Raw genomic sequence first — 15141 nt, forward strand, 5'->3', positions numbered from 1 at the left:
TAAGTCTCGATTTTTCTGGAAGCCGGATACCACAGCACACCTTTTGAGATACAGCTGAGCCCACACATTGAAGCGTTAAACCAGTTTTGGGAGCAATAAGTAGTCCTCGTTGTGTAATACTACTAGTACTCAATTTGAAGCCAATTGTCATAATATAATTGCTGATCAGAGCACTATGACATAACCTAAATACGTCAGAATTTTACAGTATTAACTCAAAAAAACTTTGGTCGATAAGGAAGAGTTTAACTGAGTTAGTATCTGCTCTTGGAAACTTGACATTTAATGGTCCCAAACGCTGGGTGGTGTTTTTAATGTCTGGGGTTGGGTGGAGTCCTTTGCCGCTGCAGCACAAATATGCAATAACAAAGAAGCAGCGGACGCTTGGTGGAGCGCTATCAGGCTGGCCCCTGTCAAAGCATTGTCTCATACATTCATGTGGAGCAACAGTCACTACAGCGTCTGTGCTTTTTGAGGCACAGAAACAAACAGCAAAGTGAAAACTATCCCTTTATTTACAAACGTTTAGAAAATCACAGCCACTACCCACACATTTTTAATGCCTTTCAAATCACTTCTTCCATGATTAGATAACTGTTCCCAAAAGTGTGCGTTTTTCCCTCTTCACATGCTCTTTTCCTTTTTTTTTTTTTTTTTGCTGCAGCCTGGAACTTTTTATGTACGCTCTACTCTGGTGTGAACTGCCTTTCCCACAAGAGCTAACGTCAAACAGCCGCGAACCCACCTCCCAGTGAATAGTTCACATCATCACATCAGAGGGGAAAAAAGATGTTTCATTGGCTCGATTAGGTTACAAGCATGTTGTTGCACAGATGTTTTTCTACTCTGCTGTCACGGCGAAACTTTTACAAAAGCAGTCGGAGAAGACCTGGAGCAGTTCGCCCCACTAAGGACACCCATATGAGCTGAGTTTCCACTGGAGTGATTTCATCAGTAATGAGGCACTATAAGCTGCAGATGTTGTGTCAAACTCTCCAGCAGGAACCATGGCAACAGGATGAACACACACACACAGGACCTTGCCCAAGGTGATCCAAACTCTCCTGTATGTGCTGAGCCGGTGCCAAACGAGCTAATGTCTCTCAGGCATTGTTAATGCTAAAGCTGAACCAAAGACAGAAGACAACTCTGGCTGTTGTACTTATATATTAGAAACATGTTTAGCGCTCCAATCTGCAAGGGATGGTTTCTTTTAAAATCCAGTTTCAATGTGTTTCATGGGATTAGCAAAACCAGCAGGACAAAACAGTTAAAACAAACACTCCGAGGTGAGCAGTCCGATCCCACGTCAGATGTTACAAAAGAAACACAAAAAAAAATACAAAATCTTTAAAAACGGGCCCAGTCTCTTGGACTCTTGAAACTAGCAGGAACAGAAACGACAAGAAAACAGTGCAGCAATTCATAGGGTAAAAATATCACTGTGTGCACAAACAACTGTGTTTATTACTACAGCACAACACCCTCAGTCCGTGTCACTATGAGTTTGGTCACCGAGTTAATCACCAAATGGCAATGATGCAGTAAAAGGAGTCCTAACAAAACGCCTCAAATGAGGATCATGCAACACCCCCCCAGGGACTGTCTCTCTCTGAGTAAATCCTCAGCTTCCATCCATCTCCTTTGGTTCTCTCTGCTCCTGGCTCCACTCTGGCTCAGGGACTTAAGTGATGTAGATGCGGTGGAAGTCGTTAGCTCCGAAAACACAGTTGCACTTGGGGCACTTTCTCTGTCGGGTGTCGTAACGCATCTTAAGACATTCGTAGCAGAAAACGTGGAAACACTTGGTGAGCACTGTCTCTTTGTCTCGCATGTTGCAACAGGGGCAACGCAGCTTGGCCTGAGGAGAGACAGAGACGTGTGATGATCATTGATTTATCCTCAGGAGAACAATCGTCAGTCCAGGCTGATAAATGATAACCTACCATTCCCAGACAATAAAGCTGCGGATAAGGCCTGATGACATAATACACAAGTGTACATTATGCAGGGTTGGGGTCAATTATAATTGTGAATGTGTTATAGCGTAGTTATATTTGTAACTGTAAGTGACAAAAACAAAACCTGTTGTTGGAATCATAATTTAATTATAATTCAGTTCAGATAATTGACTTTGTAATAAAATTTAAAGGTAGGGTAGGTCATCTTTTAAAGCTTGCATAATTTTGAATGTAGCATCGTCCAAGGGCTCCGCCTTTACCCTCCCCCCTTCCCTCTGTGCATCCTCTAAAGGCACGCCCCTCACATGCAATAGTGGACCTAAGTTCATCGCTTGTATTGTGTAAAAACTTTTCTCGTCTCATGTCTCATTCAGCGTTAAGTAAACTCTAAACTTTTCATATATTTGAATGTGAGCTTGTGCACGCGAGGGGTCGAGAACAAACAGGGAGACATGATTGTTCGATTTTTTTTTAACCAGTCTTTTTTCATTGGTCGAAGTTTTTACAGGTTTACAGCTGCTACAGATGACAGATTTTCTTCGTTCACACATAAGATCTCAATTTCTTTCAGGACATAAAGAAAGATTAAACCAGAAACTTAAAAAGTGCATCTGGAGAAAATTACCTACCCTACCTTTAAGTTTAATTGTAATTAAACACAAACCTGTGGAACCATGTTACAGTTCTAGGCCTTACAAAATCAATAACATTTTACCACTAGCTGTTAGTTCTAACATTAAATTGAGGGGTATACAGACAAAAAAAAGGCTCAGACACCCACACTAAAAATATTAATAGCAATATTTTCATTAGTTAGGAAGCCTAATAAGGTAACCAAGAGATGAAAAACAAATTAGATGATAGGTAATATTTTTTAGTGTATTTTACAGATGGTTTAAGACATGGTTATAAAAGTGATAAAAGACGCAAACAGAAAGCACAAAAGGAAAGTTGACTTCTATGGAGTTATTTATTAGATGCTCAGGTTATTATGAATAATTAAATTTTAACTTCAGTAATTGAGAATGTAACTGAGTGTCAGGGGGAAAATAATAATTTTAATTGTAATGTGAAAAATGCTGGTAATCGTGATCATATTTGATCATGGATAATTGAAGATGTAATTGTAATTGAAAAATGTAATTCACCCCAACCCTAATTAAGGCTGTTCTATTCTTCATGTTCTTTGAAATCTCTCGACACCAAAAGGTCAAAAAAGTCACAATTCCCTCAGCCCAAAAAAACCCCTCCCTCTCTTTTTCACCTTATACTGATTGATCTCCTCCTGCAGGATCTCATCTGCATCTGAGTACACCTCCACCTTCTTCTGTTTCTCCAGCTTCCGTCTCAGCCTGGACAGCTCCTCCTGGAAGACAATTCCAGCAGATGTATGAAAGCGCTGCAGTGTGTTGTAACGGGGAATGGTCTCTCTTAGGCATGGATGCAGCGTACCAGTCCTCGTTTCAGGTTAGTGCTCTCTCTCTCCCGGGCTGTTCGGTTCTCAGCCACAGAGACCTGGATCTCCTTCAGTTTGGCCTGTGTATGGTCCAGCTGCACCTTCAGGTCCTCTGCCAGCTGTGCTGCCTCCACTGCCTGCAGAGAGGAAGGAAACGGGTACACTCAATAAAAGACTAATTGCTCAGTTCCTGAGCTGTAATGTGCTGGAAGTGCATTAAGACGAGCGAAACCATGTTAGGACTCCAAAGCTTGAGCTTCTACTAATCCCATTTATTCTTTACACACAGCTAAAACAACACCTAAAATAAACTTTATTTTCTGGAAAGGTTTTTTTTTTCTATCAAAAGCCTGTTTAAGGTTTAATCTAAGTAATTAGAAAGGCAGTAAAATGGATAAGCAACAGCATTCCAATGTATTTTACTACACTTTCTTTTTGTTGCCCTAGAATTTATTTTGAATTACCTACAAATGAGGGCTGGTTTGACCAACATTTTAAACATACCGTAGATGCAAAATACATGGCAGTATGATCCACTGAATCAACTGTGTGTTGTTTTGTTTTTATTTTTATTGCAGAATTGTTCAGAATCCGTGGGATCTCTGCATCACTGATGCATATTGTAACTACATTAAAAAGTTAAAGATTTGCACACACGTGACAGAGTGGCAAGCAAGCATTCATGTACATCAATGTAGTACATTGCTTGCATTTACATGGAAATGCAAATTGTTAAAGGGGTTTGATAAGGTACCCCAGTCGTGTGTTGTTGAATTTTTCAATAGAGATCTTATAAAAGAACATTTGAAAAACCGAGAAACAAAATAATGCGGAAAAATGCGGAAAAAAGTAATGTAATAACATTCACAGCTTTGATATATAGACTATTTACTGTGACACGTTCATGACACCACCTTGTGGTGCAACACAGTGTGACAGGTTGAAATATGTAATAGTTATTTACAGACATCATGGGCTTTTTATTTTTCTTACACCTAATTTAAAAACTTATATCACTTTTGTCTCTTGTACTTATAGAACTTTAATTTTGTGAAGAACTAAACATCAACCATTAACAAAACAATTGTTAATAACAGCACGTGCAAGGCATTATCATGTTCTACTGTTAGCACATAAACCCTAACACACACATAAGTATGACCTGCAGGAGGCCAATACAAAGCTTTACTTCAAAGGCTTCATTTCCCAGCAGGCACCACCTTTTTACACAGACACATCTGGACTGCTCAGGTTAGGTTTCTCTAACTAGTATCTTAATATGTGACGACATGTCATGCCGAACATAAACATGAAAGACGACACAGAGCAGCCTATAAATCCTTACCTTCCTCTTGTTAAGCTCTAGTGCTTGTGTTCTCACAGCTAACTCTTTCTCCAGAGCAGCCAGTGTGCTCTGTAGGACTCCCTCTTTCTCCTCCAGCTTCTGCACCACTAGCAGCTGGGCATCCACCTGGAACACAACACACATTAACTCAAGCCTCAATGCACTAGACCAGGGTTTCTCAAATGGGGGTACGCGATGGCACTACAGGGGGTACTTGAGGGAATGAGAAAAATGAACAAATGGAAGGAAAGCATAAAAAATATTGGATTTTATAATGTTTATTTTTAGTTAAAAATGATAATCATACCAAATATTATCAGCAACTCACAAAATGACAACAAAAACAGACAAAAAAAGAGAAAAATACACTGAATAATAATACAAAAAACAAATTTACACCAAAAAAAATACTTACTATTAATAGCAACACATTAAACGACAACAAAGATGCACTAAATGAGAGAAAAATACACAAGATCACTATGAAATAGGGGTGAACGAATTTGGAAAATAATCTAATGGCAATTTTTTTTCCTTAATATTGTGATTGCAATTTAATATGCAATTATTTTTTCAAGGGCCTCTTGTTATGTATTTTTCAATGAACACAAGCAATAAATCAATCTGTTTCATAATAAACAATTTCAGATTTATTTAAACTTTAAATAAATATAAAATATACATTTTAAAGCACAGATTACAACAATAAAGCAAACCAATCTGTGGCTTTAGCACCTCAACATATCTAACTAACTTCACATTTCATGAAACATGTGGACTGCACTTCTTAAACACTGAACTTAACAGGACAGTATGAGACAGGACAATCATTCCTTCATTGTGCTCTACAGTTGTTTTTTCACAGAAGTCTGAGTTAAATAATGTAGTCAGACAATGAGGGGGTCTTGATCCAAAAAAGTTTGGGAACCAATGGACTAGATTATTAACCAAGTGCTGCTGTGTTTCTGTTGAAGCTCACCTGCGTTTTAAAGGTAAGAACCTGGTCTGCCAGCTCTTCCTTTTCCTCCTTCAGCAGTTTATAGATCTGGTTGGATTTGATCCTCTCGCTCATCAGCTTGAAGTTGGCGTCGTCCTTCTCCCGGAGCTGCTGCATCAGTCGGCTGTTCTGCTCCTGCATGTCTTCAAAGGCCTGGCCTGTGACGTCCATCTCACTCAGCAGGGCTTCTTCCTCCTAAAGAAACACAAAACAGTCAATGAAAACAAGGACATTTGGTAGTGATACTTGTGGGCTCAGGCTTAAATGTTAGTGAGGCCATGATTTCAACATTTCTCTCTGTAGTACTAGCTAAAGCAAAACCATGTGTACAAACACCAGAGAATTTCCCAGAAATTAATAACACATACCCTTTATTTTCCTTGCACGTCCAAAAAGAATTACCAACATGTAATCTAAATTTATTCTTTTAAAAACAAGAAAAATACAAGACCCTCAGTTTTCATGAACATTGGCCACGTTTACATGGGAGCTATAATTCCTCTTTAAAGCAGAATAAAAGTTAAATCCTCTTTAAAATGACAATGTGATCATTTCAAACTTTGTGAAAAAGTTACTTATTAAAGACATTTTTACAAGATTTCTACAATTTCCAGTGTTTTGTTAATCCTTTCATTAAAAACACAGTATACATTTGCCACCAAACACTTTCTGTGAGCAGGGCTGAGCGTCAAAGACATGAGAGCGGGGAGTTTACTTTTCTAGTCATCAGTGCTCAGAACAAACCCTTTAAAAAGAAGACATTAGTGGAAGCCCAACAGTTAGCGCCTTAGCCACATTGCTCCAATTCACCACATTAAAATAAAAACAGACTTTAGAAGTTTAGGACCCAATATTATTGTGCAATACACATATGGATAGATGAACATAAGATTAGTCCACAGCGATGTACCTTCTACTCGCTTCTAAAAGAAAACATATCACTTGTGACTTCCCTGAGTACAGGGTTAACTGGGATTCAAACCAGACTCACTTACACACCCCCTGAGTGATAGCACCAAGGTCAAATGAGCTAATCCCACGCTGACATGGCTAAAGAATTTCATGATCTAATGAGCGCATTTGCTCAACTTATAAAGCAGCGGTGACATCATTTGGCCCAGATGTGACCTCTTGCAGATAAGATTCTTTAATCTAACCACCCCACGTCTCCAGCATCCTCAAATATTTTTGCCTCACTAATGAAACCAGTGTTTTTTGCTTTTTACTATTAGGTGCAAATGAGAAACTGAGCTCAGACGTCAGGTTTTATCACACTGACTAAAGCACAGTGATTGTTCTCCCATTGTGATTTATCACTGCTTTGCTCAAGCTGTCAGTATTATCTCTTCTTATCACCTCCCAGACTTTCCATCTAAAGGCAGGTAAAGACAGGAGGGATATTTTTATTTTCTTAAAGACAGCTACACTGAGAACTCAACATGTGTTCACATGTAGCTTTAACATTGATTCAATATGAACAGTACAAATATGCGCAATGTTTTAAAGAAAAACAAAAACTAAGCTTTTTTACTTTTCAGACAAAAATGCAAGCCTTTCAATTTAATCTAAATACAGATGTACATTTTAAAAAGCAAAATACTCAAATGCATATGTATTTGCAGATTAATGCACAAACACACACACACATACCTGCTTAGTGGCAGCCAGTTTCTTCTGCAGATGCTCAATGGTTTCTTCTGCCACTCTTATCTTCCTGAGCGCGTCTTCATCTGCCAGCTTCTTGCTCTCTTTTCTTTCTCTCTCCTCTAGTTCTCGCACACGTACCCTCAACTCGTCAACCTGGACAACAAAAAACATAGGATGGGCATTAGGCCTGACTGACAGCTTTGTGTTTGGCCCTTAAGGAGGGAGAGGTTTGTGGAAGACTCAAATAAATAACTCCAGAACAACTCCTTCCATGTTTTCAGCTTTGAACTGTGTCCTGTGCTCCCAGTGCTGGTCCCTGGTTTGGTCAGGCTGCCCTGAGCACAGGACGGCTCCAGGAGCCGATAACACCGTCTCAAGGTCTGAGCATGCACTGACTTCAACATGTTTTGGTTGCTGTTATCAGCATCTCTGCAGTTGGGAGAGACCAAGCGGCAACAGATGTGTAGAGAACTCCAATCACATGTGGAGAAGCCATGGAGCTCCAGGCTCGTTTCTGAACTTTGATGACGTGCGTTTAACCATTGACTCCTCCTAACCCAAACAAAATCCAACAACTTTAAATTTCCATTTTAATACTGAAATTTAAGAAGGGAGTGCATTACCTGTTAAATTGTTAACTAGACTAATGATTTTTTTTCAACATTAATGGGAATTGTTGCATAATAAATTGGAAAATTAAAAAGAGGAATCAGAGTCAAAGATGTGTATGCCTTGTTTATAACATTATGCTAAAATAAAAAGTCTGATTTTATTGTATGGGAGGTTAACCAGGAAGGCAGTGGCTGTATGCTAACATTTTTGACAAGGGAAAAACTAATATTCACTTAAAAACGTACCTTGAAACAAGTGAGAAATTTACTGTTTTGACTGGAAATGAGACTCACGGTAAGATTTTGCTAGTGTTAGCTAGCACAAGCGCTTCAAGGCAGATAGTAATTTTGGTCTCTATCAAGCATTCTGATAGGCTGAAAACAGTCAATAAGACAGGGTGATGTTGCAGTGGTAGTGAAGTTAGATATCACAATTTGGCTAAAAAATTACTTTGCAATTATGCTATTAGGCTAACGACATGTGCTGCTAAAGTAAAATATTTGGAAACACAGTATTATAAAGTATTATTTATTTACAGACTCAAACAAAAAAGGCAGTTCCTTTGTGAACTACACACAAATAATGTCAGTTGGTCTGTCATGTCTTCCATGACTCGCGCTGCGTTATTACCGAGAACGACTGGTTGGTGCGATATGGCCAGAGGATTGTGGGATTTGTAGTCTGTGATTGTACGTTACACCGTTCTGATTGTTCGTACAAGTCAATCCTGAACGTGGGAAATAATAATGTGAACAAACCTCAGCTTTGGATTTGCGCTCAGCTGCCATGAGCTGCACTTTGTCTCTTTGCTCCTTTGGTGCCGACTTGTACATGTCGAGGAGCAGCTTCATCTCCTTTTGTGACTCCTGAGCTTTTCTAAGGATTCAGATTTCATAAACGGGCATTAAAATGAGCAATCACATCATTTCTATCGGTGAAGTGATCATATGTATAAATAAATGATCATTTTGGGCATTACAAAGTACTTACTTGAGTTCTACTCGAAGCATCTTCAGTGTATCTGAGTCCTTCCTCTTGAGCTCATCGCTGCGCTGCCGTTCTCTCTCACGCTCCCGTTCTCGTTCCCTCTCAGCCTCCCTCTCCCGCTCTCTTTCACGAGCTCGCTGTCGCTCCAGTTCCTTTCGTCTTTCCTCCTCTTCCTCCTGATCTTCCTCTTCCTCTTTTTTGATGTCAATGCTGTCACTCGTAGACTCCTCTACAATCAGGGCACCTGTATCGCCACTCTGACAACGTAACTGTCAAAAATTCCAACAAAACCATCTTTAACATGGAACTCATCTTTTTTTCTTACAAATTACTTTATTTACTAAGGAAAAACATTCCTCACCTTGTTTATCTCAATCTGTGTCTCACGCAACTTTCTCTTGTAGCGCTGTACATCCCCTTTAAGTTGTAGATTGTGGTTTTGAAGACTGCTGATTAAATGTCTCATCTCTCTGTTGATCGGCCCTAAAAAAAAAAAAAATGGCAAAGAATGACACCCAGAATTAAAAAAACAAATCATTAAGAGGCTTGATGGTTGATTCTTTAAATTGATACTGTAACTGACAGACTAAATCACATAAAGCACAATGACAAAATAAAGATTCATGTAGGATTTTTTTTTTTTTTTTTAAACCACAAATGAAGCCATTGCTCCTTTTGATCAGTTAAAATATATTTAATTACTTTCACAACTAGAGCATTAAGATGTTATAACTACAGTTTTACTGGGCCTGTGAGAACTCTCCCAAACAAATGTTAGTTCTTTAAAGAAGGTACCTGCTTGCTCGTTGGCTGCCAGGTTCTGTTCAAACTCGATGCGCAGCATTTCATACTCTTTGCGCACCTGTGCCAGAGTGTCTTCAAGCTGGATGACCTCCGTCCGCAGCTTTTTCTGAAGTGACAGCTCATCACTCTGAATGATTAATGAAAAATGCAAAGACTCAGTTGCCAAGCACTCACTATGACAAGATAATAAACGAGTAGAATTGCAGTAGAGAATATTAATGACTAAATAAAAATAAAGCTCTGTCACCTCCATGTGCTCGATCTGCCGTAGATGAGCATTTTTTGTGGTAAGCAGCAGAGCTCGAGCTTCATCGAGCTGCGTTTTAACACCGAGAGACTCATTATACAGCAAGGAGAACTGAGACTGCAGACATTTGTACTCCAACGTCTCCTTCACAACCTCCTCTGGAATGTTACGCAAATCCATCTGAAAAAATCCAGATGTATATTTAAGGGGTAGTAAACGTCTAACAAGGCGGTCTGTACAACTTCATTAATCATTGAATGTTTCAAAGGAACTTGGCGAGAAACTTTAATCTCATCATGCAAATGAGCATTTCTTACCTTCAGCTTTTCGCTCTCCCGCACAGCCTCCTGAAGCTCCACCTGCAGTTTCTCCAGCTCTGCCATGCGGCTGTTTGCCAACTCCTGGTTGTGCTCTAACTCTGCATTGAGACTCTCAAACTGGGAGGATAGCCAAGATATATTTTATAAATAGAAAAATGTAAGTATTTTATTTTGAATATCACTCATAAGTTTCTTATTACCTTTTGAATGTTTAGTGTAATCTGGCCACCAGCGAGTCCACCTGAGCTTCCTGTGCTGCTGTATCCGGACTTAAGCTAATAATATGAAACATCACACAGAAATGATTAACATTGGAAATAAAGTAAATCCTGTTGAATTTCCTATATAATGATTGATGAAATAAAGATTAATCTGAATAATCATTCAGTTACAAGTTAAGACTAGGGTTGGGTATCGGTTAGGTTTTATCTGATACCGGTGCCTACTCTGTATTTTTTAAACAGTTCCGGTGCTTAAACGGAGTTTAAACTCGTACTTTAAAAAAAATGAAATCGCATACACATTGTCAAAATACAATACCCTTTTATTTTCAGCACTTAATTGAACACAATATTACCTTCAATAATATATATACAAGAAACATATGGAAATAATAAACCAACAAAAACATTTAAATAATATAAAATAAAACAATATTGTATTAAACTATATAATACTGGAGATTAACATCGTTATCATAATTTTATTTGTCAATAATCATTAATGGCCTTTGAAAAAAAACAAAACAATTTCAATTTCTTTTTTTTTAAAGCTATAGGGAGCCATTGCAAAGAGTCAAAGAGCCACATGTGGCTCTTGAGCCACAGGTTGCAGTAAACCCCTGAGCTAGCCAATCTGTTACGTTCCTGCGTAAATGCAAAACTGTGCCTTCTAAATCTGTTTAAGCTTAGGTTCAACATTTTGTTTACAAACAACTTGTTATGAGCTTAACATTAAACAGAAAGTCAGCAGACACTGAGTTGAAGTACAGACATATCTCATATGTTGTTGTCACAAGTTGAATGGCAACGGTGTTTCCTAAAAGGAAATTCTGTTTACGTCGGAACCAGTGCCATATTGGTACTGGTTTCGAACTCAACCCTAGTAAGGACCACTCATATTAACTAATGGATCTTATCATGCTGAGTCTGTATAATTAATCCCAGATATGGTTTGGGAAAGGTAATGGAAAAAATGTTTGGAACACAAGGTTCGCATAAGCTAATTATTGTCGGGCATTAACAAATTGTGGAACCAGCAAAACATCTGGAATTTGCAGCAAGCAAGAAAATCATCTGCTGTCGTCCATCTTACCTTACTGAACAAACAAGTACTCAGCAGGTGCACTCGGCATTTAAGACATCCAGCACATATTAATGTGACACCCACACATTATTAATCAAACCTCAGAAAGGTGTATTTTAGATGCGTTTGGTGACATTCAAACAATGTAGAGTTTGATGATTTATTGATTGCACAACACCTCAATTTTGAGTTTCTATTTTTAGATTCACACTGCTGGTGAATATCTCAACTATAATGATAAAATCCAAAGTGTGTGAACAGACAAACTCACCTGCTCCATGGCTTCAGCTAGGTGCTTGTTGAGCTTTTGTTCCCTGTTGCGAAGTTTCTCAATGTCCCACTGCAGGTCCTCTACAGTCGTCTCCATTTCAGACACTTTGGTCTCTGAGCTGGTCACCTTGTCCACCAACTCATTGTACTGTTAGAAAGCAAAACATGACACTGATAAAGTCTGTCTCAAGACATTCAAAGTCAGAAATCGAGCTGACACTCATGAGGAAACTGTACCTCCATGGACATTTTGTGGTGTCGACCTTGTAGGTTGGTGGCCAGGTCTCGCAGTCGACTGTTCTCCTCCAGCAAAGTTCGGTTCTCACTGATGACAGTGGACTGGCTATTGTCCTCACAAGCTGCCAATGGAAAATACACCATCTCTAAACTGTACAACTCTGCCTATTTTACCATATTCAGATAATAGACTGTGAGCTATAGAATCAGGGTTACCTGCTGCCTGGGCGACCTTGCACATGTCATTGATGCGACTGTGCAGGCGGTCGAAAACGCACACCAAGCAGGAAATGGCATCCTTACTAAACTGCATGCGGTGCTGGAGGTGTAGAGTGAGTTCCTCCTCACTGCTCTGCTCAAGGACGGCCAAGAAACCCTTTGCGTTTTCACTCAGCGGAGGAGGAGGTAGCTTCACATCTACATGTGTTTTGGGATGGACAACAGAGCAGAATAAAACTTCATGAGGTTCTGTATGAAAGCTTTCAGGAAATAAAGCAGAGCTGATCAAATAGTGACCTGTTTTTGTATCGGGAAGTGGTTCTGTGGGTGTCACCATCTCCTCTGACCCAGTAGGTGGAGGAGGTTGCGGCTCATCCACCTGACATTCGTTGTACTGCTGGTCCAACTGCTCACTTTCAGTCTGTCCCTCTGGCAGAGGAGGGGGAGGCACAACAGCTGTAGGTGAAGCCAGAATTACATTGTCTTCCTCTGCCGGTGCAGAATCAGGAAGACGTGCAGAAGGCAGAGCTGGGGCGCACGTTGCTGAGGGTTCTGGATCAATACGTTTGCGTAAAACTTGCACGTTTGTTTCCAACTGTAAATCAAAAAGACAAGGACGTGTTACTCCACTGAAACAACAATCAAACCATACCAGCCTAAGCTTTGAAAGTCATTGGCTTTACAGCAAAAGCTTTAATGTATCTTTAACTGGCCTTTTATTTAAAAAAGTGCTTCAGTTACTTTGAATGTACATAAACACTTGTGTATATCAAACATTTTAATAATATCTGCTTAATATTGTCTAAGTTTTCTTTTGTGGTTTGGAAAAAAGAAAACATTGTGGCCCGACAGACTCCTGTTTCACCATCTTAAGATGTGCTAAGGTATCTGGTATCAAGGTTTTACAAAGATACTTTCTACCCTAAAGTTTAAATTACAAGTTTCGTGATGATACAAAATTATTTTTATCATTTGGACATCGGTAAAATATTTGCAGACATCACAAAATGTGCTATGACTCGATTTTGATTTGATTAAGGTTAATTCCATTGATTTAAGACAATATACATACACACACACACCCATTTAACACAATAAGTTACATTTCACCTAAAGAAAAAAGATACCACCAACAAATTTGGATATTTTAACAATTTTATTGCTTCAACGTTTTAGACGTCTAAATGAAAATCATTTTAACAAAAAGAAAATAGATCTGTGCTGTGATTCATTGACAATGTTTATTGATGGTTGGAGTTCCCATCAATTTGATTGGATCGTTGTTTAACCAATCGATATATCGATTCAGATTTATGTAGCTTTACACAACTGATATTCCCTGGATGGGCTTGGTATTTAAGCACATTCTAAAAATGCTTGAATGGATGGTTAATGGTTAGAAATCTTGTGTATTCAAAATGTATCATTTGTTGCTTTTAATTACCTATTAATTATTATGGATCCAAGATAGGCAGTGACCGACGGGTAATTCAAAAACTCCTCATCCAAAATAAACAATTGAAGACCACAAAACCAATTGTTTTAAAGATGTTTGACCACAATCATCTAGACATGAAAAAGTCCTCTCCTATTATTCGAGCTTGACAAAATGTCCTTTTTCCAACACAATATGGTTCCTTTTTTAGCTCAATCTTTCACCAACAGGAGCTTCATTTCATTGAGAGAATGGTCATCATTTCATAGCTGATCATGAAACACAATCAGGTTGGAAAACTGATATAATGAAGTCTATTAATCACATTACTCATGTACTTCATTGTACTGAAGGGTGGTTATATTACCTGTGACCAGTAGCGATTAACAATGAGCAGCGTTGTGTCATCAGTGGCTTGTCTTTTCTCCAGCTTCTCTATCTTCTCTCGCAGCTCGTCCTCCATGGTCTGCCTCTGCTCCAGGCGCTCGCACAGCTTCTTGTTCTTAAACTGGATTACCTTCATGTCCATTTCCTCCTGCAAACAGTCAACAGCACAATTTGTAAAAAACACAACACACACCAAACCTTGATTGAACACTTAAAAAAGGCAACAGATACTTGACTGACCGTGGAGGAAACTCCTGCTATCCGTATTGGTTCTATGAGAGTGGTGGTGGTCTTCTCCTCCTTCTTGCTCTTCTTGTCAGGAGGTCCGGGAGGGCTGTCCCCTCCCAAAGGACGCTTTCCTCCCCCAGCTCCCGACATCTTCCCTTCCCCTGTAGGACAGACTGTGGTGATGATGACAATGAACGATGACGCTAATTTAGCAGACAGAACACTCATTCATTAGATGACAGCTAACCGCGTATTAGCATCATTAGCTCCACCGCTGGTAGAAAATAACCTCACGACCCTTCACTTTTCATAGTACATACCAATACTACCAGACAGATAACCTCGTTCTATGGTAGCCCTATGCAGGTATACAGTATTTTAATCTTGGCTTTATTCATATATTATAGTTATTCGTGGGCTCGCTAAGGCTAGCGGTGCTAATGCTAACGACAAATCTGCTACTAAGCTCAATGGCTCGTTTTCCACTGCTAATTGAGACGCATTGCGCGTTTTTTATTCGAACCCCAATAAAAGCATTGTGTATCTGAATCTTAGAAGTGAAAAGTATTACAATATGAGAAGTTGTGTGTACATGACAAACCTTTAAAAGCAGCGATTGAACATCAGCAGGAACTAACGGCGGAGCTTCTTCTTCGTGTTCATTAAAACAGTAAACGGAGCATC

At 39.2% G+C, this 15141-nt stretch overlaps 1 protein-coding gene across 2 annotated transcripts; it reads right to left on the reverse strand.

Moving 5' to 3' along the window:
- Nucleotides 1-595: 595 nt before the first annotated feature.
- On the reverse strand, nucleotides 596-15126 carry rnf40 (ring finger protein 40). 2 transcript variants are annotated; one of them, XM_028476625.1, is made up of 20 exons: nucleotides 15059-15126; nucleotides 14470-14618; nucleotides 14210-14377; nucleotides 12705-13002; nucleotides 12405-12605; nucleotides 12189-12310; nucleotides 11953-12099; nucleotides 10577-10651; nucleotides 10374-10493; nucleotides 10057-10236; nucleotides 9801-9936; nucleotides 9367-9488; nucleotides 9009-9274; nucleotides 8777-8894; nucleotides 7410-7559; nucleotides 5742-5954; nucleotides 4763-4888; nucleotides 3414-3554; nucleotides 3226-3327; nucleotides 596-1861 (listed from the first exon to the last, which is right to left on the reverse strand). In XM_028476625.1, the coding sequence occupies exons 2-20, from the start codon at nucleotides 14605-14607 to the stop codon at nucleotides 1685-1687; spliced, it is 3000 nt and encodes a 999-aa protein (XP_028332426.1). In that variant the 5' UTR covers nucleotides 14608-14618; nucleotides 15059-15126; the 3' UTR covers nucleotides 596-1684. The 2 variants fall into 2 exon arrangements, with proteins under 2 accessions (XP_028332426.1, XP_028332425.1); XM_028476624.1 differs by having other exon boundaries at nucleotides 14470-14630; nucleotides 15059-15125.
- Nucleotides 15127-15141: the final 15 nt, after the last annotated feature.

The sequence above is a fragment of the Gouania willdenowi genome, chromosome 19 (genome assembly GCF_900634775.1).
Source record: "Gouania willdenowi chromosome 19, fGouWil2.1, whole genome shotgun sequence".
Taxonomy (NCBI): domain Eukaryota; kingdom Metazoa; phylum Chordata; class Actinopteri; order Blenniiformes; family Gobiesocidae; genus Gouania; species Gouania willdenowi.